Source organism: Callionymus lyra, chromosome 19 (assembly GCF_982586985.1).
Source record: "Callionymus lyra chromosome 19, fCalLyr1.hap1.1, whole genome shotgun sequence".
Taxonomy (NCBI): Eukaryota; Metazoa; Chordata; class Actinopteri; order Syngnathiformes; family Callionymidae; genus Callionymus; species Callionymus lyra.
In genome coordinates, this window is record NC_141836.1 from 19,822,187 (window position 1) to 19,845,344 (window position 23,158).

At 41.7% G+C, this 23,158-nt stretch overlaps 2 protein-coding genes and 1 pseudogene across 2 annotated transcripts; all 3 read right to left on the reverse strand.

The window, feature by feature from the left end:
* Positions 1-1,877: 1,877 nt before the first annotated feature.
* LOC148059876 (general transcription factor II-I repeat domain-containing protein 2-like) lies at positions 1,878-3,694 on the reverse strand (annotated as a pseudogene).
* A 3,537-nt stretch (positions 3,695-7,231) lies between these two features.
* LOC148059877 (zinc finger protein 335-like) lies at positions 7,232-18,747 on the reverse strand. Its single transcript, XM_087782402.1, has 27 exons — positions 18,496-18,747; positions 17,069-17,266; positions 16,619-16,895; positions 15,986-16,054; positions 14,836-15,909; positions 14,589-14,762; positions 14,335-14,499; positions 13,216-13,477; positions 12,973-13,150; positions 12,800-12,912; positions 12,715-12,733; positions 12,519-12,635; positions 12,250-12,326; positions 12,004-12,164; positions 11,171-11,385; positions 11,000-11,099; positions 10,554-10,642; positions 10,216-10,478; positions 9,952-10,054; positions 9,687-9,884; positions 9,007-9,149; positions 8,650-8,935; positions 8,511-8,588; positions 8,352-8,435; positions 7,926-7,982; positions 7,755-7,860; positions 7,232-7,597 (listed from the first exon to the last, which is right to left on the reverse strand). The coding sequence occupies exons 2-27, from the start codon at positions 17,258-17,260 to the stop codon at positions 7,482-7,484; spliced, it is 4,716 nt and encodes a 1,571-aa protein (XP_087638528.1). The 5' UTR covers positions 17,261-17,266; positions 18,496-18,747; the 3' UTR covers positions 7,232-7,481.
* A 303-nt stretch (positions 18,748-19,050) lies between these two features.
* On the reverse strand, positions 19,051-22,845 carry mmp9 (matrix metallopeptidase 9). Its single transcript, XM_087782403.1, has 13 exons — positions 22,679-22,845; positions 22,283-22,521; positions 22,011-22,159; positions 21,783-21,911; positions 21,518-21,691; positions 21,280-21,453; positions 21,036-21,209; positions 20,806-20,961; positions 20,521-20,728; positions 20,323-20,462; positions 20,101-20,251; positions 19,921-20,024; positions 19,051-19,842 (listed from the first exon to the last, which is right to left on the reverse strand). The coding sequence occupies exons 1-13, from the start codon at positions 22,814-22,816 to the stop codon at positions 19,718-19,720; spliced, it is 2,061 nt and encodes a 686-aa protein (XP_087638529.1). The 5' UTR covers positions 22,817-22,845; the 3' UTR covers positions 19,051-19,717.
* Between the last annotated feature and the right edge of the window lie 313 nt (positions 22,846-23,158).

The following is a 23,158-nucleotide window of genomic DNA, read 5'->3' on the forward strand; positions in this document are numbered from 1 at the left end:
CATATATTAAAATCATTTTCTCATTCAGGTCCTTCGGAGTGTGCAGACCACTTTTAAGGACCTTTTATGACTCCGTGGTAGCCTCTGCTATCCACTACGCTGTGGTCTGCTGGGGAGCAGGCAGCACGGACCGGGACAGGAAGAGACTGAACAGGCTGGTCACGAGGGCCGGCTCTGTCCTGGGCCGCTCGCTGGACTCGGTGGAGGAGGTGGGAGAGAGGAGGACACTCTCCAGACTATCCTCCATCAGGGACAACGCTCTTCACCCACTTCACCTGACCGTGGAGGAGCTGGCCAGCTCCTTCAGTGGCAGGCTCAGGCACCCCCAGTGTAGGACGGAGCGTTATAGAAGGTCCTTCATCCCAACTGGTCAGGATATTTAACTCTCTACTTTAAATATCCTGATGCTAATCCGTAGTGTGTTTTCCTTCTTGTGTGTTTTTTTATTTTATTCTCCGTTTTTATTTCTATTTTATTTTATTTTTATTCTATTTTATTTTGTTAATAGTGTTAAATTTCTAATTTTGTAAATAATTGTATATTCTTAAGATCTTGCACTTTATTTTTTTTTAAACTGCGCTGTTGTGAAAGTGTGTTTCCCCTCTGGGGATGAAAAAAGCTTTTCTATTTTCTATTCTATTCTATACAATAAAAAGCAATCAGACAAACCTTTTAAGGGTGGTTAACTAAGATGTTCACTATATTTGCATTTATTTATTAGAAAAAAAATTCAGATAACTTAAAAACTAGTCATTAAGATACATGTAATTAGTGCTTACCTTTGATGGTGTATTTCTTGGCTGCTCTCCTAATTATCCTCCTTCTGTTCTTAGGATTATCACAGTCAAGAGTCAGGTTGTTGTAGTCGTTATTCAGCAAGAAATGGCGAACTTCATCGTGAATGTTGTCCATTTTTCGGTCGGTATTTGATCACTTACAAGTAATCAAAGGGAAGAATTTTGAATATCGCCGATATTTATATAGACAGGTTCAGCCAATCAACTGCTAGACGTGAGAATGTCGCTGATTGGCCACTTTAATGTTACAATTAAGACCATAAACCCTAATATATTACAACCGTTTTTCAATAATATGACAACAAATCTCAATAGTATGAAAATTAGAAAATGTTTATTGCCAGTAGTGTTAAAAAAACACGATTTTTTTTGTAGTGCATACATTATACAAATATGACAATTAAAAAAAATGACTCGTTCAATAAAGTGGGCATATGTACATTTAATAATTGATTTAATTGATTAAAAAAAAATCGAAACCTAAATAATTACTGAGGTGTTTATGATCCGAACTACGGACAAGTTATTGAAAGGGGAATATTCTAACTTTTTTTTTATTTGAAAAGCGAATTATTTCGGAACTCGAATGATTTTTATTTCATTGTACAGTTGTGCTTTATTATTAGTAAAACAGCTTCAGCCAATCAGCGGCTTCGTCACATGTAGCGCGGGCACTTCTGTTGGTCTCAAAGTCACGTGTGTCGTCAGACCAGGAAATGAAAGAACGGAAAGTGATTATGTTGACGAAGATCGTCTTTTTGTCAATATAAATGTTTTATGTGTGGTAAAAAGTATCATATAAACGTTCTGTTGACATTTCTTTAACCCATAAAAAATATTTTAAAGAGACGTTCGCATATGCCGTGTGTGACGTCATCACGTAGGAAGTGGGGGGACTAAATTTGTACCTACACCGGACGTGACGTTGTGTTGGAGCGACAGAAACGGACCAGTTTTACGGCGTGTTAATTAAGCTACTGTACCGCTGCTGTGCGTAGATGCGCATTACTCTTAATTAAAAGACGCACTTCCAAACTTTCCATATGCATATATGCAACACAGCAGAAAAACTCACCAATTTCAGTGGGAACAGTGTTGTTGGTCTCCCTTTTTTGCCAGTGCATCAAAGTCTGGAGTGAGTTTTGTTGTGGCAATTCTCAGAACAGATCTGAGGTGTTGGTCTGTTAACTTGGATCTGTGATGGGCTTTGTTGATTTTCATGACGCTAAACGTCTGCTCACACACGTAGGTCGAGCCAAACAACACCAGCATCTTCTGTGCCGTCCTCCGGAGGTTTGGAAACGTGGTCTCGTTAAGTGAAGCATAAAAGTCATTCAGTTTAAGAGACTTGAACTTCTCCTTTGAGACGGAGTCAGACTGAAGATCAATCAGTTCCAATTGCAGCTCCTGCGGTGCTGATCTTGTGACAGGGGACAGGACACCAGTTGAAGTGACTTGTCAATTTTTTCAAAATCACAGAACCGACAGCAAAATTCTCTGTGCAGGTCGTCCAGTGATTTGCAGTATTTCTTCGCATTTCGGGCGGCCTCTTTCTGCACGGCTAGTGTGGGAAAATGTGCGAAAGATTTGTTTGATATTTGCCTGGAGAATAAAACAGCTTGGATTTGAAGGCTCTCACATTTGTGTACATGTCGTGCACAAACTGATCTTTCCCCTGTAGCTTCACGTTCAGCTCATTCATGTGTGAAAATATGTCCACAGCAAACGCAAAGTCACAAAGCCAGTTTGTGTCGCTCAGCTCGGGGCATTCGTCGGATTTCCCCATTAACTCCAAAAATTAGCGAATCTCCTCTTTGAGCTCCCAGACTCGTTGAAACCCTTTCCCCAAACTTAACCAGCGGACGCGAGAGTGGTAAAGTAGGTCCTGGTGATCCGCATCAGTTTCTTCCAGGAACGTAATGAACTGACGATGATTAAGTCCCCTTGCTCGTATGAAGTCAACAAGTTTTACAACTGGATCCACAACGTGATTAAGCTGCAATACAGACTTACACAGAGACTCCTGATGAATGATGCAGTGAAGAAAAATAACATCCTGGTCAGGGTTTTCTTCTTTCACTTTATCCTGGATTCTTTTCAGCAGCCCGACGTTTTTTCCAGTTAAATTTGGCGATCCATCCGTGGTGACATTGGCAAGTTTACTCCAAGGTAGCTTCATTCTCTTGATGACAGCAGACACCTGTTCATATAAGTCCTCTCCTCGCGTTTTCCCTTTCAGTGATTCCATGCTCAAAAGCTCCTCCGTTATCTCAAAACTGTCGTGAATCCCTCGGATAAAAATGAGGAGCTGAGCAGTGTCTTTTATGTCGTTACTTTCATCCAGTGCTAGTGAATATAACTTAAAGGACTCTGCCTTTTTGTTTAACTCGCTGACTATATCTGCGTCAATCAGTTCCACGCGGCAAGTCACTGTGCTGCGTGCTAAACTGATTTTTTCAAACTTGGCTTTGCTCTCCGGACACAAGAAACCTGCTGTCTCTACCATGCACTCTTTCAAAAACTCGCCTTCGGAGAAAGGCTTGCTAGCCTTTGCTAATTTGAATGCCAGCAAATAACTTGCCTTGGTACTTGACTCTTGAATTGCAGTTTGTCGGTGAAAAAAGTTCTGTTGACTCTGTAAATTAGCTGCCAACCTCTGAGCAGTAGCCGCCCGTTCTTGTGTTGACTGCTTGCTAGCATAGTTTGCATGCTTCGTGGCAAAGTGACGGCTGATATTGTACTCTTTGAAAACAGCAACAGCTTCTTGGCATATCAGACATACAGCCGTTGATCCGACTTCAGTGAAAAAGTATTTTGTTGTCCACTCCTTATTAAAGACTCGGCATTCGCTGTGCACTTTCCTTCTCTTTGGTCCACTCATTTTCACAGAAGGGCTCAAATGGTGACATGAAACGAAGTGAAAATTAAAGTGAAATAAAGAGAAATACGCGCCACTCTAACAACGGTCAATGTGTTTTAAGTGCGCCTATCTATTGGGGAACGTGGGCATTGCAGGGAAAGGGGAAAATGAAGGAGGTTTTTACTATAATTTGGACAAGTTCGGCGGGCCGGATTAAAAAGCCTAACGGGCCGTATGTGGCCCGCGGGCCGTAGTTTGCCCATGTCTGTGCTAGGCTATGTGGTTGTGCACTGTATCCGTCACTCCTGCACTTCTCCATATCATCCTCAAGAAAATCCTGCAGATCGCTTCAATAGAACACTGCTTGGAATGCTGCTTTCGTTGGAGGAGTCTCAGAAGTCAAGGAGGAAGGAGCACCTTAACAAAGTGGTTCATGCTTATGTGGGGATTTTGTGTTCCGATGAACCGACCCCTCCCCAGTCTCGTACGTGGTGGTGGAAAATGAAGGACAGACACATGGATGAGTTTAAGAAAAATGCTCGTTTAGTGTATTATGCAAAAGTCAGAGACAAACTTATGTGAACACGGGTGCTAGCAAGCAGAGAGATCTATCGCAGACGTCTTCGAATGCCAGAACGCAAAGATCTCACAAAATGGTGGATCTTTATAGTAGAATATTCAGATTAACGCCTCTAGTCAATGTACATGTAGGATTGGTCAGTAACTGTAAACACTTGATTCTAAGATGGCCGCCGCATGTGGTCGTCGTGGAAATTTACCAAAGGTTGTTGTCTTCTAGAGAGAGTCTGTTCCCAGCGACTTGCTGGACTGTTGTGTCTTTCAGAGTTCTCACACAGGTTCCCACAGACTTGCTGGAATCTGGGATTGTTTAATCTTTCTGTGTGTGTGAAAGGCTTTGTGACCTGGGCCTGTGTTGCAGCAGTTTCAGTCAGTGAATGCAATGCAAGAAAAGGATTATTTAATATGAATTAAATATGAAAGATTATCAGTTAATCAAGTGACTATTTGAAATGTGTGTTAAATCTAGATGATTGATTACAGTAATGTTGTCATATCCTTACACTTACAACTCAACCATGCATGAGGCTACAGGATTTCTCCATTCTACCTTTTCTTTGGACGTGAACCAACATTACCAGTGAACTTGATGTTCTCCAGCAGGGGAGAGGACAGGAGCCATTCACTGACTGGTTATGCAGAGAAATGGAAAGAAGTCATGCTGGAGGCCTATGCCATTGCAAGGGAATATGGGGAAAAGTGCTAAAGGAGGACTGAACATTTACAATTGCCGCACCTTTAGTCAGGTGATCATGTTCTGCTGAGGAACCTCACACCCAGAGGATATGGATGAATCCATGTTACAAAGAAACCTACTCCTAACCTGTCCCTACTTGGTTGAGGGGAAAGGGACACGTGAACACAATCCGAATGAGAAAAACAATGAAAACAGTACAAAACGGAGGACAGGAAAACAGCAATCCAGGTATAACAAAGACCCAGATGATACTGAGAGTTCTAGCGAAGATGAGTGTCACATATGGACAGCAGTGAATCTGCAGATCTGCCCCTTAATGCAGAAGACAAGTGTTTTGCCCCCGGAATGACACGCCCCCAGAGATGGACCCGAAGAGGCATTGATACCTGAGGGCCACTCTGAAGAGGAACATGTGGAGGAGAGACATGTTGTGCAGGATACTCCAGTTTTGCGATCTGATGATGAGCAGAATGATAGATAAGATAAGAGATAGATACTTTATTCATCTCACAGAGAAATTCACAGTTCAGCAGCTCCAGAATATGTTACAAGATAGAAACATAAGAGGCATGCAAGTCTATGTACAGTCTAAATATAAACTAAAACATATGTATAAAAAGGAAAAAAATAAAAAATATATAAAGACGTCTGAGAAAAAGAATGAGATGAACATGTATATGTGTGCATGCGTGTGTGTCATGTATGATGCAGGTTGAAGAGTCTGATGGCATGGGGGAGGAAAGATCTCCTCAGTCTTTCTGTGGAGCATGACATTGACAGCAGTCTGTCACTGAAGCTGCTCCTCTGTCTGTCTATGGTGCTGTGTAGTGGATGGTGTGGATTGTCTATGATGGACAGGAGCCTGTTGAGGGTGCGTCGCTCAACTATGGATGTCAGACTGTCCAGTTCTGTGCCTACAACAGAGCCTGCCTTCCTTATTAGTTTGTCCAGGCGTGAAGCATCCTTCTTCTTTAGACTGCCCCCCCCAGCACACCACTGAGTACAGGAGGGCACTCGCTACCACAGACTGGTAGAAGGTCTGTAGCAGCTTCCTGCTGACGTTGAAGGATGCCAGCCTTCGAAGGAAGTACAAACGACTCTGTCCTTTCTTGCACAGAGCATCTGTGTTGGTGGTCCAGTCCAGCCTGTCATCCAGCTGTACTCCCAGGTATTTGTAGGTGTGCACCACCTCCACACAGTCCCCCTTGATGAGAACTGGTTCTGGGTGCACCCTGGATCTCTGGAAATCCACAACCATCTCCTTGGTCTTGGTGGTGTTTAGGAGCAGATGATTGTTGTCATACCATTTGACAAAGTGAAATGGTGAAGAGAGTGTGAGAGGGCCAGCCAACCTTTCAACAGCTCAAGACCTGCCATGTTATGTTGGTGTGAAAGAGTCCTCTGGAACCAGCCGACCAGATCATCAAACATGTATCCTTTTTTTCAATTGAATTGAGTTCCACACACATTAGATGTTTTAATTATTTAGTATGTAACTGATTTGTTGCACAGGTTATAGTTAAATTTGTTTTTTACACACATTTCATAATAGAAAACTGGTTTCCTGAACATTAAATTAATACAGGAAAGGATTGTTGCTCTCCAAGTGTTTTTGAGTGAACACATTACTGTGATACATGCTATAGATAACAAATCAGTAGTGTGTGTACAGTTTCAGAATAGATTTGTATGGCTATTAAGTCTGATGAAACACAAGCGTAAACTGTATTTTACTTGTCCTGTTTGCGAAGAGGTGGGGGGCCCACCAATGCTTCAATAGACTATGCACTCAACAATACTGATGAACTATTAGCTCCTGTATTGTGGCCATAAGAATTGCGAAAAGGAAAATAAGAAGAAAGCATTACTAAAATAGTGCAACTGTATTATCCAGTAAATAAAGAAATGTGCTGTGTGTGTGTCAAATTAATAAAAGGTTTGGCAACATTTTATTTAGTGGTGGAGGGTGTTGAGACCCAGAAGTATGAACTGGTTAGCAAATTAAATTTGTAGATTATTATTTAAATAGCTGTTAAATACATTGGTAGACTAAATTGTTTAGTAATATAGAATGATTAGATTGTTTATTTTATTCTTTGGATTGAATTGAAGATGATGTCATCAGCCGGCGCGGAGAAGTACGTGGTCCTGTGTTGCTGGTTGTTTTGCATGAGCACCACATTGTCCTATTGTTCCACTTAATAAGCGTCGAACTGGAGGAATAAAAGTTGCCAAAAAGAAAGATAGTCTGATCCTGCTTGTTAACAAAAACAGACAAAAAATTAAATAAACTAACAATTGTAGTCAAAGATGTTTTATTTGGTGTCTGCCGTCCACAAGAGCAAACATATTTACACTGTACTTCACCAGCGTTTTAATCACGACCATAACAGCTCAAAAATAAACTTTCTTTTAACAACCATTCGCAAGCAACAACAAGAACGCCCTTCATGCTTTCATGACATTCATTCTTTCAACATTGTCCTGCAACTGAAACGAGCTGACGCGGCCGTTTTAAACGACAAACACACTCCATGACTCGGCGGCTCTACTCCTCCCCGTAAGTGATGACATCGTAGTGGATCCCCTGCTGCTGCAGCTGCTCCAGCTGCTCGGGAGTCGCTTCAGTGTAGACCGTCTGTGTCATTTCTTCGTCTGCCACTGCTGTAGGACAAACGTGATGTTTCAGAGAAGCACAGACGAAATCTAAATCATGGTTTGCCAAATAAACGACAAATGAAATCACACCCATCTTACTCAGCACATATAAAAGTGAATAATTGAATCAGACAGGAAATGTGAGGCGATGAAGAAAACTAACCTGTGACAGCCGAGTGAGCAGCCGCCTCCAGATCTTCGGGACACACGATCTGTTGCTCCGTGGTGACAGGAAGATACTGGATCTGACCGTTGTGACTCACTGCAATCTGGAGAAGAGCTTTGTTCAGGTTTTTGTGAACCTGGAAATGTCTGTGGTCTGTTTCTTCCTCACCTGCTGCTCCCCCACGAAACCTTCATGCTCATACTGGATTATCTGACCCTCTGGTATCTGGAAGATCAAGGAAGACATGAAAATATTATGCAAACCTTTTATTAATGATCCAGGATTGGATTTCCTTGATCCCGTCTAGAACATTTGAACCAGTATAGACCAGATGTATGGAATGCAATAGATCAGTGCCAACAGTATATTGTTGAATTAACATTTCAAATATTAAAACAAATGCGTTTGTGGTATCCCTTGTGTGGTCTCTGGGTCAAGGTGAATGACCTCAACCACTGCATATGTAATTATGGAAGCCAGGGAGGTCGTTCACCTTGACCCAGAGACAACATAAGGGTTAAGCATAGAATTATTATTTTTTAATAATTTAATTAAATCATTTCTAAATACAATATTTTCAAAAGAAAACAATACCTGAATATGGTTGCCTTCTGCCAGAACCATGAACTCCTGAGGGATCAAGTGTGGCACTCCGTCCTGTGAGATGATGTACTGGATCTGAAACATCAAGATGAAAAGTTGGGTCACGGGTCAACCAGTAGATGTTCTGACTCCTCCGGGTCTGAAGCAAACCTGGTTGTCTCCGGTCATGAGGTGCTGGACCGTCTGTCCGTCTATCGTGGTTATCTGTTGGATGTACGTCCCCTCCTCCTGGAACATCAACACCAGAAGTCAGAACTAACCCTTCATAATTAAAAGTAAACAGATATACCTGATCAGACACGGACTGATCTTGAGTAACGATGATGTGTTCTGGACCCAGAGTCTGCAAGCGGTCCGGAGTGATGACCGTCTGAAGGTCTGTAAAACAAATCACAGTTTCAATAGTTGCCCTTTTATTTTTGGCCCGGTCATTTGTCGTACTCTGCAGCGTAGCCAGAGCATCCTCGTCACTGTTGACTATGATCGTCTGCTGGGACTCCACCGCCTCTTTCTTCCGGAGGTTCAGACGGTGGAGACGCTCCATGTGGAACTTCAGATGACAGTTGCGGTTGAACCTGGAGTTGTAGGAATAACATTAAAGATTAGAAAGTGACGTCATCGTCCTCGATGATGTTGATTTTAGCACCTTTGCCCACAAACTTTACAAGCAAACGGCTTCTCGTTGGTGTGTGTCATCATGTGTCGCCGCAGATCCTTCTTGTTCTTCGAGGCGAAGGTGCAGTAAGAACATTTGTGAGGTCGCAAGTAGGAATGCTGCTCCATGTGAGTCTAAAAGCAGGAAAAGAGCCATGATGGACATTTAATTGCCCTCTGTTTATTGAGCCGTCTTAACTTCTGGTTGAGAAATGTACTGTAGCTCTAAAAAAGTTAAGAATAATTTATTATTTATTCAAAAACATTCTGGCAGCGTTTTTTTGGGTAGGGTTAGGGGGTTTGGTATGGTTGCGGGGATTGTCCAATATTTATTTATCTTTTAAACTAAATAAAAATATGTTTTGAATTGAATCCAAAAGGTAGAACAAATGTGTGATGATGCAATGGTTTCAGTCAGACATTATGTAAATGAGGTCAGACTAGAACTCTGTAAAAAAAAGTGTGTGACAGCTAAATAGCAATTTTAATTTTCTTTTTTTGTTCTGTTATTCTGTATTTAATTTAAATACAAGTTGACAAAGTTTTTTGATTTAGGAAAATTCTCCTTTGTCCTTTTATTTAGGGATTTATAAAGGAATATAAGGGAATGGAACTTCAGGAATATAATACACGGTACAAGAATGATTCAGGATGCAGGAAAGAATGACTCACCTGAACTTCTGGCCACGAGGACGACTGAAAGTCACATTCACGACACCTGAAGGTGTTTTGATCCAAGTGCGCCCTCTTGTGGTTCTCCATGTCAGAGCGGTTGAGGAAGGTCACCATACAGATCCTGCAGGAGAACATTTTGTTGCCCTGACTGGGAGAGGCTTCAGCAGCAGTCGAGGCCAGCGCTTCGCTGCTCAGCTGATGGAGGACATAAGTGACATTGAACAACACTCTGAGGAATCACTCTTGACGATCGGTGGGTTACCTCCACCTGCTGCAGTTCGCCGTCCGGCAAAGCTGAGGCGACGTAGAATGTCTCTTTACTCGGAGATTCAGCGACTTCTGCCGCAGGATCGTTCTCTTCGTTTCTGTGAAGAATACATGATGTAAATTAAGTTTGAATTCTGCACAATTAAACATTTCAATGAAGAGTTTCTTTTGTTTAATTTAGAGAATTATTTTCTTCATTATTTCTTCATGTTTGAAATGATTCTGATTCTAAATAAAAGTTGTCATAAAGAATCTTTACCCTGAGCCTGGGATTTCCTCGACGGCCTGCTCCACCACACCAAAGTCTCCCTCGCGCTCGTAGTCTTCGATGGTGATCTGCGTGATTTCTCCTGATTCTGAAGTAGCCGCTTCATAGGCCTCCTGTACAACGGTCTCTCCATCCTCCGACACGTGGACCGTCAGAACCTTTTGGGGCTGACCTTGGGTCGTAGACACCGCTGTCCATGTGCCTTTCCTAAGTTCTCTGGCTTCGGTACCATCATCAGACTTCAGGACAGCCACCTTCAAAGAGACAATGAGCACTTCATTTAGATACATAATTGGAAAAGAGTGAGGCTGAGAAAAAGAGTGACAGACTTGGAGCGAGTTTCCAACAAGTTCTCTGGCGTTGCTCATGTTCAGCAGAAGGTCCAAAGCATTCTGGGCTGAGAGATCCAATGACGCACCTACGAACATAGATAAAAATAAGACGCCTTTATTCTTCCTACAATGGTGACATTAAGGTCGTCACAGCTCAATAAAACAATAACCATATGAACACTTTATAAGAGGAAAAAACAATAAACACAGTTTGAAAAAAACCCAAAATGAAATAATAATAATATAGATAATAAACAAAATGAAAAGCAAAAACAATAACATAATAATAATAATATAATAACTAACAAAAAAAAAGTTAAATAAGAATATTAAAATAAAATGTACAATAATGAATAAAGAAGGATAAATATATTTTAAAAACCAAACATTAGTACACGTACACAAGTACAGAAATCTCATCCATCTGCTTCTTAATCCCTCACCTTGTTCATAAATGATTGTGGTATTGCCCATAGCATCCTGCGACACTGTTGCGTTCCCCATTCCTTGGATAGCTTGAAGTGTGGCAGAATCTACTGTAACCTGCAGGAAAAGCATGAGCTACACCGGACTGCACGGCAACACTCGCCTAACTGGTCTGATTTGAAACTCACAATGGTGTTTTCTAAGTGTTGAGCATCCTCGTTTGGTTTCAGCTCCTCCATCTGCTGCAGGGTGAAGAAAGGCCTTCGTTTTCTAATGGGCTCCTCTGGGTGAGCGCTGCACCACTCCTCAAAGGCCTCCGGGTGGCGACACTGGACGTGAAGGCGCAAGTTCTTCCTGTGCTTTGTCATGAAGTGGCACATGTCGCAAGTGAAAGGTTTTTCTCCTGGAAAAGAGTGTCAGAATCAGTGCCACACACCAGAGTCTACTAGATGGCCCCCTCTCCTTGATGTCAACAATTCAAAAATAATAAATAAAATAGCTTGGTAATTTCTTGTACCAACTTTTTCATATTAAATTTAAATTACTATTAATGAAAAAATATAGAATTTCGAATATGTATTTTTTTAATTATTGGAACAATATCAAACTATTATTTATTTTTTTATATTCCAATTTTCCAATAATTAAATTCAAGTATTAAAGAACAAAAACAAATTAGACATTTTAATGTATAAATTATTTATTTTCAATAATTAATAAACACTAAGTTAACCTTTCCATAAAGAAATTTATTAAAGATTTAAAAGATAATAATTTGATACTTCAAAAAATGTTTTTTTTTTAAAGACTATGAATGAAAAATTATTTAATTTCAAAAATGTTTTTTTTAATAATAAAGGAACAAACAAATTATAACTTAAAAATATTAAATATTAATTTCAATTATTTAAAAAAAACAGAATTCAAGCTTTCAATATAATAATAAATTCATTTAAAGAAATGTTTAAACCATTCAATATTCTGGTGGCATTGATATACACCTTTGCATGTAAATACTGACCCGTGTGTTTGATGGCCATGTGAGACACCAACAGCTCCTCTTTAGAAGTGGAGTACTTGCAGTAGTCGCACTTGAACGGCCGGTCGTTGGTGTGAGACAGTTGATGGTTCAGCAGCAGCTTCTTATTGTCGCACGTGTAATCGCAATACTCACACTTGAATCTGGAACATAATTAAACACAACATATAAGTGGGCTAGACGTAAACTAAAGGGTTATAAGGGTTATAATATCGTTTTTAAACTCACTTGCTGTCCCCAATGATTTGGATGTGTGTGAGCAGGTGCATTTTGAATGTGTATCGCTTCTTAAAGGACTTCCCACACTTAAAAAAAAACAAATATAGTCAAGGTGGTTAATTACAGCCAAGAAACAGTTAGAAATGAGGCAGGAATGTATTTCTGATCATATACAAAGATGTCTGAAGTGTTTCTCTACACATAAATGAATGTTAAATGCAGCACCTCAGAACACACAATGTAGCCATTTTTAATTCATGGTGAAAGTCTTGTGCTACCTTGTCACACATGTGAGGTTTTTCTGAGCTGTGGGATTTCATGTGCTGAGTCAGCCTTTTCTGCACGGAATAAACCCGACAGCAAACTGGACAGGGGAATTCTGAAGCTTTAGGAACCTGTGACAAAATCACAATCGTTAAAAACGGGAAAAATGGAACCTTTAATGTTGTCCTTTAGCCTGACTTCACTTCTTACCGATTCCTTGACTTTAGTTCTAAGAGAAACAAAAACAAAACATTTATGAACTTGTAATATTCATGATGTAGTTTAAAGAACATACTCGTCTTTGGCGTGAACCGCCGAGTGTCGGATGACGTCCTTCCTGTAGACACTGGAGTAGTCGCACTCCTCGCACTTGAAAGGTTTCGTGCCCGCGTGATTGAACATGTGCTCCTGCGAGACAAACACTTTGACATGATACCATCGCGGTCATGGGTTCCGTTCTGCTCGTACCTTGAGAGAAGACCAGCGTTTGCAGTGGTAGCTGCATTGGAGACATTTGAAGAGCTCCGGGTTATTGCCTTCATGAGAGTCCACGTGGAAGCGCAGATCTTCTGGAGTCAGGAAGCGTGAGCCGCAGATCCAGCAATTGTGAGGCCTTAGTAGAGGTTTGAGTGACTTGAAGTGTCGACTGGATGATGACAAAATACATTTTAGCCATTTGTGTCGTACAACAGATTTCTTAGACGCACATACTTTCTGTTGATGTATTTCTTATATTTTTTACGCAGGAAGCGCTTGGAAGGTCGTCCTCGCTTCCGTGGAAGGTAATCCTCCTCTGGCTGGGAGTTGGACGAGGGGTCTTTGTTCTCAGAGTCAGACTGACTTATGGCTGTTTCCGCCATGTCTCCATCCGTCCCCACAGTAGCCCCGTTGTTGCTCAGCCCAGACGAGCTGGCCTCCTCAGGGTTGCCGGCATCATCAGTCAGACGGGGCTTCTTGGCAAGGCTCTCGGCTTCTGTGAAGATCAGCCCAGGAACTTGTAACCTAATCATTTTGAAGACTCCAAAATGAATCACACTTTTTTTCTTTTAGTTTATCCAGCAAATTTGTAGTTCTTTAAATTGGCCACTTGGTGAAGACAGCTAGCATTAAGATTGAAGCATAATTGCATTGTGTGTTATGTCATTCAGAGAATATAGACAGTTTTTTCATGGACAATGTAACGTTTGTGGCATTTCCAATTAACTTGCAATTGAAGCCAATTAAATTTTCTGTAATTGTATCCACTTTTAATTGCTGCTGATTTTTATGTTTTAATGGGTTTTAACTATTTAATTTGCATTGCTGTTGTACATGTAAGCTGACCTTGAGTGTCAAATAAAATGTTAAAATTATTATTGTGATTAACATGAGTCATAAGTAGCTTGTGTTAAATCTTTTATTATTTTGAATCTTAAAACGTGTATTTTAAATTCTGTGATTCAATAACACAGGGCTGCATAAAATCTTCTTAAGGGATGAACGGTCCACCACACTTAGGACTTTCCTTCTGTAGATCATACACATAACAAGACTAAAAATGTTTTATATTTTTATTTAACTCTGATAATGATAAAATATATTTAGGTCATTAACCTGAGTTGCAGTTTTTAACACCACATTTATCAATGCGTGTAGTTTTGAATAATATATATAACAATTTATAAATGCAAGTTCATATAACAGAACATGGATTCAACAGCATTGATTAAATATTACAAAATGTGTTTTGATTCCAAGCAGTCGTGTCAGTCCTACTTCATTTTCAAAGACAATTTTTTTAATAACTGTGAATCATCGATTGTTACCAACTTTTTAGAAAATGGAGCTCACCTTTATCGTCGTATCCCTCCTCCAATAGTTTGTATTTCTTTGGACGGCCGACTTTACGTCGAGGACGACCTTGTGATGAAGAGGAGATTGAAGACGTCTTTTTCTTCAGAACAACAGGTGGTCTCCCATTTGGATCCTCCTCTACTGGGTTGTAATCGCTGTCCTCTGGTTTAAAAAATGCATAACGATAGAAAAGGAATCAGATGTATAGAACAATGATTACATTGAACAAAAAAGAAGTTATTCCCACCAACCTTCAGTATCGTCAATAGCACCAGCATCCACAACTTCGTCGTCCTCTTCCACCACCTGCGGCTCACTCTTCACGGCTTCATTTCTCCTTTCTCTTTCTTCCAGCTCCTGCTGACGCCTGGCCAGAGTTTCACCCTTAGGTGGTCGCCCACGTTTGCGCTTGTTCTGCAAGTTTTCTAGGGGAGCGAGTGAAATCAAATTGTAAGTTCACTGCATCTTTTCTCTGCACAATCTATGTCATGACCTCACCAGGGTTTCTGAAGTGTTTGTCTCTCATGTGGTTAATGAGAGTGTCCTTGGAAATGCTCTTGTAAGGACACATCTTGCACTTGAACTGCTGCACGATGACCACTTCCATCATGTCCTCCAGCTCCGCCAGATTGGGTGCTCGCTCCGGCGCCGACTCACTTTTAGGGCCGACCGGATCATCGGGTGCCTGGGATTCGTTGGGCTCGTCTTGTCTGGGTGAGTTCTGAGAGGGAAGCTCTGGATCCAGATTAGGCGTATAGGTGCCGCTGCTGCTGATGTGAGGGCCGGACTGGCTCTCGCTACATTCCATCGCCTCTGAAAGCCCGTTTGCCACGTGGTGATCGGACGAGGAGCTTTCATCAGCATAGTGTGAAGTCTCGGGGCCATTACTGCTTTCCATATAGCGGGACCGGTGTTGCGAGTGCTGCGGCTGATCCGGATCATCGTCATCGTCGTCATCATCATCATCATCATCTACTCCTTGAGACTGAGAACATCCAGGCTGCTCCGAGTCTGCTGCCGCGACGCAGTCTTCTCTATAGTCGGCACTGTACTGTCTACTGGTCAGAGTCCTGTGGTCTGCGCTGCTGTCTATGTAACTGCGGGAATGATGCGGCCGCTCTTCCAAACACTCCAGATACTCCACAGAACACTGACCCAAGTAGTGACTCCCGCAGGTGAGATTTGAATCTGCACCGCTGCATTCCACATACCCGGGCAGATCCTGGTTACTGTTCTCTCCGCTGTAGTCCGCAAATCCTGACCGGGACCGCGTCTGGTCTGGCTCCTCGCCCGAACACTCCGCGTAGGACGGTGAGGAGGACTCTCCGGTTTGGTCGGGCCCGTCCACACTGCAGTCCATGTACTGGGAAGGGTGGGAGTGCTGGGGCTGGTCTGGTTGGCTGTTGCTGTCCTCCGGGTGGTAACCCGAGTGCCCGGGCTGGTCGTCTGGTTCTAGGTTGCCACTAAGGTCTCCCTGGTCCAGACAGGTCGACGTGGGACCCTCAGCAAGAGCGTCGATGGCTATGCGGCCTGAAAGAGCTGAAGAAGACATCTGGGCTACCATAGGAGCTCCTGCAGCACATGGAAATCTTTTTCATCAAGTATGCAAGTTCAACAAATATTCTCAGAGACTGAGAGAAAGAAATACCATCATCCGGTCCTTGTATTATTAAATATGGTGCACGTCCGTCTTCTGCACTGGTCACAGCTATACACCCTAGTGTGAGGAAAAAAAAGACATGAAACAGCCTTAGTTTTGACTATTTAATGATTCTTAGCACGGTTTCAAATTATGGCCCTTTTGTTTTTTTTACTCAGGAATAAACTTCAATATATCAATGTTTTTTCTCATTATGAACGTATAATTGCATTTATGCTGTATCTCTTGATACATGTATATTTGACAAATAAAATAACTTGAACTTATCGATATTCATCAGTAGTGTATATTTTTATTCAATAGTGTGTATGTGGCAATTAGCAGTCATTACGTCCTCAGCAGCTAAAGGAACAATGAATCCCGCGAGATCCCAGCGATAACTGAGGACGAGAGGATACAGTTGAACCCAGCAGCTTTTAAAGCGTATTTTTGGGCATAATTCTGTTTCAAAACAAACTATACTGTACTTTAAATACATACTTGTTCCTACAGTATTGCAATATATCGTATTTTTGCCCCTGTATCGTGACATGTATGGTATGTATATATGAGTCTTGCCAATACCCCTTAGGACTAGCACAACTACAATGTAACGGGAGGAGTATAAAAAGGAGTAAGTACCATTCATGATGTCAGGTCCTATGGTGGACTCAATGATCTTATCGATGGCTGACCCCAGGTCCGAGGATGTGGAAGCGGTTGAGTCGGAAACCATCATTCCTCCTTCAGAGTGGGCGCTAGAGTGCACCGACATCTGCGCGGACTCAGACACCAAGACGGACTGGGTCACCGTGGAAACGCTGGACACACTGGTGGACTGGGCCACCGAGGAAGAGTCGGGCAGGTGGACGGATGACACCCGGACATCAGTACTTGAGCTGGTCTCTGGGATGAAGACCTGAATAAAATAAAGGGACGTTAAAAGAACTTTACAGCTGGTTTATATAATAAAGCATATTTTATGTCTAGCGTCCAAAAAGAAAACAATAATTTGGTCTAAAAGAAAACCAACCAATACCAGAGCACTGTATTGATTTGAAAATGAATGATTGTTTTAAAAAAAGTGCATACCAAAAGACCCTCTGAGCTCTGACCCACGTGGCAGTCGGACTCTGGTGCCTGCATGTGCGAGGCAGCTGCATCGCTGCTGTCTGCAGACATGGCCTCAGATGACTCCATCCCCATCCCGCTCTCGGACGGCTCCTCCATTCCTGCAGGTCCAGCATCGCTGCTGCTTTCCACCTCATTCTCCTCTGAATCCATAACTGCCTGCAACATTTACAAGAATCAAAAGTCATTTGACTTTGCAACAACAATAAATAACCGAACATAGCCATAAAGACTGTGTGTATGTGGATTTAATGAATGTGGTGTGACACAGTGTAAATATGAGAGTAGAATCAAAAATTTCAAATGTTCTTACTGCTGGATTATAAAGTATAAGTAAGTAAGTAATTTTTATTTGTATAGCGCTTTTCTAGACCAGGGTCACAAAGCACTTAAACAATCAAAACAATATTCAATAAAGTATATACTTTAAAGATCAAGATAAAAATGATAACACAACAGGAGTTCCAGAAAATCAAGGAAAAGCCTGAACAAATAAAGACGTCTTAAGATGTTTCTTGAAGGAGTCAGTAGATCAATAAAGTTCACAGTAAAGTTTAAAGCACCATGACAGGTTCTGTCAGTCGACCTCCACCAAAGAATAAAGGACACTATGACAGATTTATTGTTTGTTTGCATGTTTAATGAAGTAACTGACTAATGAAAAGCCCAAAGTGTGTTTTTATAGTTTCCTGAAATATTCCTTAGCTGTAATGTTTTTAGTATATTTCACACTTTATTCTGGTTGATATGAACATACGAATCATATACTTCTTTTAGGTTTACTGTATACGATAATGAATCATTAATACAAATTCTCCACATGAAACCGTAAATTAAACGACACAAGTTTTGGTTCCATGTTTATTCTTCAAGGAGAGTACGTCAATGTAAAACACGTTTGGAGTGTGTGAAGGCTAAGGCTTACTCTTTGAAATGAAGAAACAATTGAACAACATTTTAATAAAATTCACGTCTGCGTGTTATGACTTTAAGGACAGCGGGATTTCTACGTAAACGAACACAGCTAGCTATTAGCTCAACGTTAACTAGCTCATGCTAGTTAGCCTAGCGCCGTTAACATGTCGAAGTGTAGGCAACTTATATGTGGATTTGACTCGAGGGGCTCGAATTTAACCTAAATGTTTTGGAAATTCCGCTTCGGCGGTGACCATGGAGGAGCAGAACACCCATGATGTGCTTGAGATCTGTTTAAAGGGCCTAGCTGCCCGCTATGTTGCCTGCTCGGCATCGACCATTTCTTTCCAGTCAGGCAGTCTCAGACTTCTACTGGGGACCTCAACATCGACAGACCGCCCAAACGATCTCCCGAAAGAAATTCACATATTCACTTTCCTTCGCGCTAGAATCGCGTTTATTTTTTTCCTTACCGTGTTTTCGTCGATTCAGAGGGAAATCCTTGACACGCAAGCTTTAAATAACACTCAATATTTCTGGCTTCATTCTAGTCGGGCGCCATCAGAGTCTCTTTGCTTCCTGTCTGTCGAGCCGGATCTAATTTACTGTTTTTATTTTAACATGGTTGGACGAACACCTCTTGGACGTTGTTAGATGTTATTTGGTAATCTGCTGAAAACTGTGGTGTTTTTTCTTGAATTTACGATGGTGTTTATTAAATGTTCTAAACGACATGCTGGTCTATTGTCTTTTGAGGAAGCCGTGTTACGCAACTGATGCGGAGTGATACGCCACCTCTACGCCGAGAGACGGAGTTTGGAATACACGTTAAAAATCTACCATCGAGGACAACAACCGAATTGTTATTATTTGTGATTTTAATGTAACGCTGACGTTTAGTCATTTTAAGTCCACTCGTAGATAAAAACGCGCTCGATTTAGAGCAGATAATAACGTTACTGAGACAAAGGACGAATTGTTTGTTGATGATTTTTTTTATTGCATTGAAAGTAAAAACATTTAAATAATCTCAGTCATGCATTGTTATCCAGTGCAAGTAATTGGCTTTGAAGCCATTTTTAGAAAAAAAAAACATAGAAAAGTGTTCAACAGAAGGAAGCTTATAAACTCAACACAAATGACATTGCTATAAATACAAAAACAATTGAGTTAAAACTGTTTGGTCTCTGAACTTGATAACAGCATATTTTGGGATGTACAGTCCCGGGATCAGGCGTACAGTTCAGTAAATTAGAGGAACTAAGTCATCAAATAACCACAATAAAATTGTAATTATGAGGAATTATGGGTGGCACTACAATATATGTCAATTTGACTGTTATTATTCTAGTTATATTTCTCTTGTTTCTTAAAACAATGCTTTATTGCACTCCTGTGTCTGTAATCCAGTTATAGTTCACTTTTAAAATCATTCCTGCAGTTGTTGGCTCTTGTTTAATGGCCAACATGATCTTTAAATTCACAGGTTATGATACTGAGGAGGATGAGGTGCCAGAGGTAGCGGTTTTCTTGCTCTGTTATAAAGATGTATTTGCTACATCAACCACTAATCCACTTCCCTGAAAAGCATAGATGACACACATAAAGGCACAACATTCCAACTCTGATATTCACGCCCTCTTATTCCTGAATAGAAGAGAGCTTTGATGCATCTCCCAGCTCGTCCCTTGCTTCCTAGAAACCGCCACTGGAGGACTCGGTGCACTTGAGCAGGTCATACTTCACGTAACCGACGCGGTCCACCTGGCGACGGGAGTTCATACGCCAGTAGAACCGGTCCCGGCAAAAGTAGATGAGACCTTAGAACAGAAATAATCAAATTAAAATGTTGTTTTAATTTATATAAATAATAATTACAAAAATTAAACAGTGCTTACCTTTATACTGGAACACATCATGAGCGTCATTTGGCACACCGCCGAAAACGGCATCAGTGAAGCGAGGGTAACCTTTGTCGATTGTCTGGCCTTTTACATCAAGTCTGTTGGATGTCACATAAACAATGTATATCAATAGAAATATGGATGGATGGATAGATAGATAGTGGCGCTCCTCACCTCCAGTAATTTTCGCCACTGAAGAGCAGAACTTTGCCTTTGCCCCTCTGAAGAGCTCCCTCCACTTTCTGAATACTGCTGTCCAGACCAAGCTTCTCCAAGCTGCGTGGACCCAAGACACTCTTTCCTGTGTAAACCCAGAACTTTCTCCCTGATAGGGCGCAATGGAATCTGTTAGGTCTATACTTCACACCCAATTTATAATGCACAAAGATAGATTACCTGAGAAAAAGTACAATTTCTTTGTGAGAAGGTCCTCGAAAGAGGTGTCTATAACTGCAGGCAGAGCAGGCCACTTCTGAGAGATGGAGAATGGTCCTTTGAGACCTCCGTTGTCCTTGCTAGACATTCTCCAGTATAGCCTGAAAACCCAAATATGGTTAGCCAAAAAGTTGATATCGAACATTAACAGACACTTACCCATCCCTGAAGAAGTGTAGCTCCTCATTGATGACAGTGATGGTGTCAAACTTGTTGATGTTGCAGGCTTCTTGGGAAGGATCCACAGGTCGCGTTGTGGGGGTGGTCGGTTCAGGTTTATCTGTGGCGTCAGTCTCATCGGGGTCTGGGTAGGAGTCGGTAGGAGGAATGGGACCAGGGGGAGTGGGATCAGGGCCTTGTTTCCCTCCTGTTCAAAGTGTGTTTATGAGAATTGTTTTTAATTTGTATTATACATTTCAAATGTGTCTTCATGCTTTATCGTACCATAGAGATACTGGATGCCTTCAATATCATCAGGATGTAGAGAGAATTCCTCCATGTAGGTGTACATGGGGTACATGAGAGCCTCCCGTACGTTGGAGTGGTCAAGACCCAGTGCATGTCCAAACTCATGGGCAGCCACCAGGAAAAGACTGTAACCTGTTACATGAATGAGGTTATGTTTTATAAACCTTCATATGCAAAAGGATTAGGGAAATGTTTCTATTTCTCACCCTTGTCACGACAGAAGCCCCACTTCTTGTCGTCATCATAGTTATCTGTGGTACCACACCACAACTTGCCATCCCCTCGACCTTCACTCGTGCAGGAGTCATAAGAGTTTCCCATAAAAACAAATGGGAAGTGGCAGGGCTCTCCTTCAGAATTCCCACCAGTCACAGCAGTGTCTGGCAAAGCAAAATTACACCATGATCAACACAAGTCGGTTTTTAGTGTTTGTTTTTTTTGCTCACTCACCACGGTTAGGACAGAAACCATACTGCTTGTCGGTGTCGAAGTTACTCGTGGTGGCACACCAGCGGTAACCATCATTGCGTCCCTCTGAGGTACAGCTGTCGTATTCTTCACCCAGGAAAACAAAGGGGAACACACACTCTGCTCCGTTGGCATTTCCTCCAAATGTGTAAAGAACTGAAGGAAAAAAAAAAACCTTTAAAATGTTTTCCTTTATTTTTTGGACATGAATCTTTCTTACGTTCACTAGGACAGAATCCAAATGTCTTGTCTTTATTGAAGTCTGCAGTGGTCGCGCACCACGGCAGGTTGTCCGTGCGTCCATCGGTGGTACAGCTGGTGTAGGATTTACCCTCAAAGTTGAAGGGGAAGTGACACAAAGCACCTTCCGCGTTCCCATAATGAGTCTTCACAACTATAAATCAACGTTTTACATAATTTGATGTAATTCTCATGTGGCGCATTAGACGACAGATTTTGGCAGTGAAACGGTGAGGTTGGTTTACCTGGCCCTTTTCCAAGAGTCCAATTTTCATCGTCATCAAAGTGGGCGTCACCCTGAAGGCCCTCACCAGGGGGGTAAGCGTGAGCTAGAAGACCATCCTTACCATCAAATGGGTACGGGTCTCCGTGATCTGAAAGAAACAAAATAAAATGTAATCTTTCTGGGGTTTTCAAAGGCGACAAATCCCAAAGGTCAACACAAAGTCAACAAATGTAAAGATGAGCCGTACCAGCTTTTCCAAATGAGATCATGATGTCAGCCGTCCCATCAAAAAGGCGTGTAAAGGTTAAGGGTGTCACATCCCTCCACACGTTGAAGGCTCTGGCGAAAGCATCATCAATAATTTCGCTGTCCATGTCTGGAGAGTAGTTGATGATCCTGTTCAGAGATTGTTGGAAATGATATCAGCGATTTATGACCCATTGAAATTTTTAGTGTACAAGATCAAGTTAAGATTAAGATTTAGTGGAAACCTAACATTCATGTTGTTCTTCACATTACCTGTAAGTGATGTCATTATGGTCCCACTTGAGGTCTCCGTCAAATGTCTTGTAGTTTGCCACATCAGGAACCCCACAGCGAGGTTGCTTCATGGCCTCCACCGTGGCCTTATCCAGCTGTCCGGTCTCCTCCAGCCCCATCTGTCTCTGCATTCGTCTCAAGGCTTTGGAAGTGGAGCTGAGTGACTGGAAGCCGCTACGTTGCAGTGTGTTGATGTAGCCAAACCTCTTCAGGTAATTCTAATGAAAACCACATAGAGGAATACACTGAACAACAGTCTTAAATAATAAGTTTTTCTTATTTGCATACAAAAATGACTTGTGTTAATGACTCTCCTGCTCAGCATGACAGCAACATTTCAATCTATGAAGACAAAGTGAACCATCTGCTACTCACGTCTGCCAGCTCCACATCAGTCATGTTTTTGATCACATCTCCAGGGAATTTGACATGGACGGATTTAAGAGGAAGGCTCCATCCTTGCTGCAGGTTTATCCCCAAAATTAAACCCACAATAAGAGTAAAGCAACCCATAATGACGAGTTATTTGGATGTTTAAAAAAAAATGCTCTTCCAGTGCTTATCTCTCTCTGTTTTGACTGCAGACTGGTGTTGTCCTCTTCCTCTGGGCTCCTGCAGGACTATTTATGCTCCCTCATGTCTTAGTCACTTCACATCATTCCCGCCTACTAGTAACCTCAACCCTCCCACCTCATTTTGAAAGCCTCTTGAGCAGAGGACTTGGGGAATTTCCAAAATATCCACAATCAGCCAAATGAAAAAGTGGGTCACTAATTGTTTATTTTTGTTGTGACACTTACTTACACACGTACGCATGCATAGAAACAATAGATAGATAGATAGATAGATCCTTTA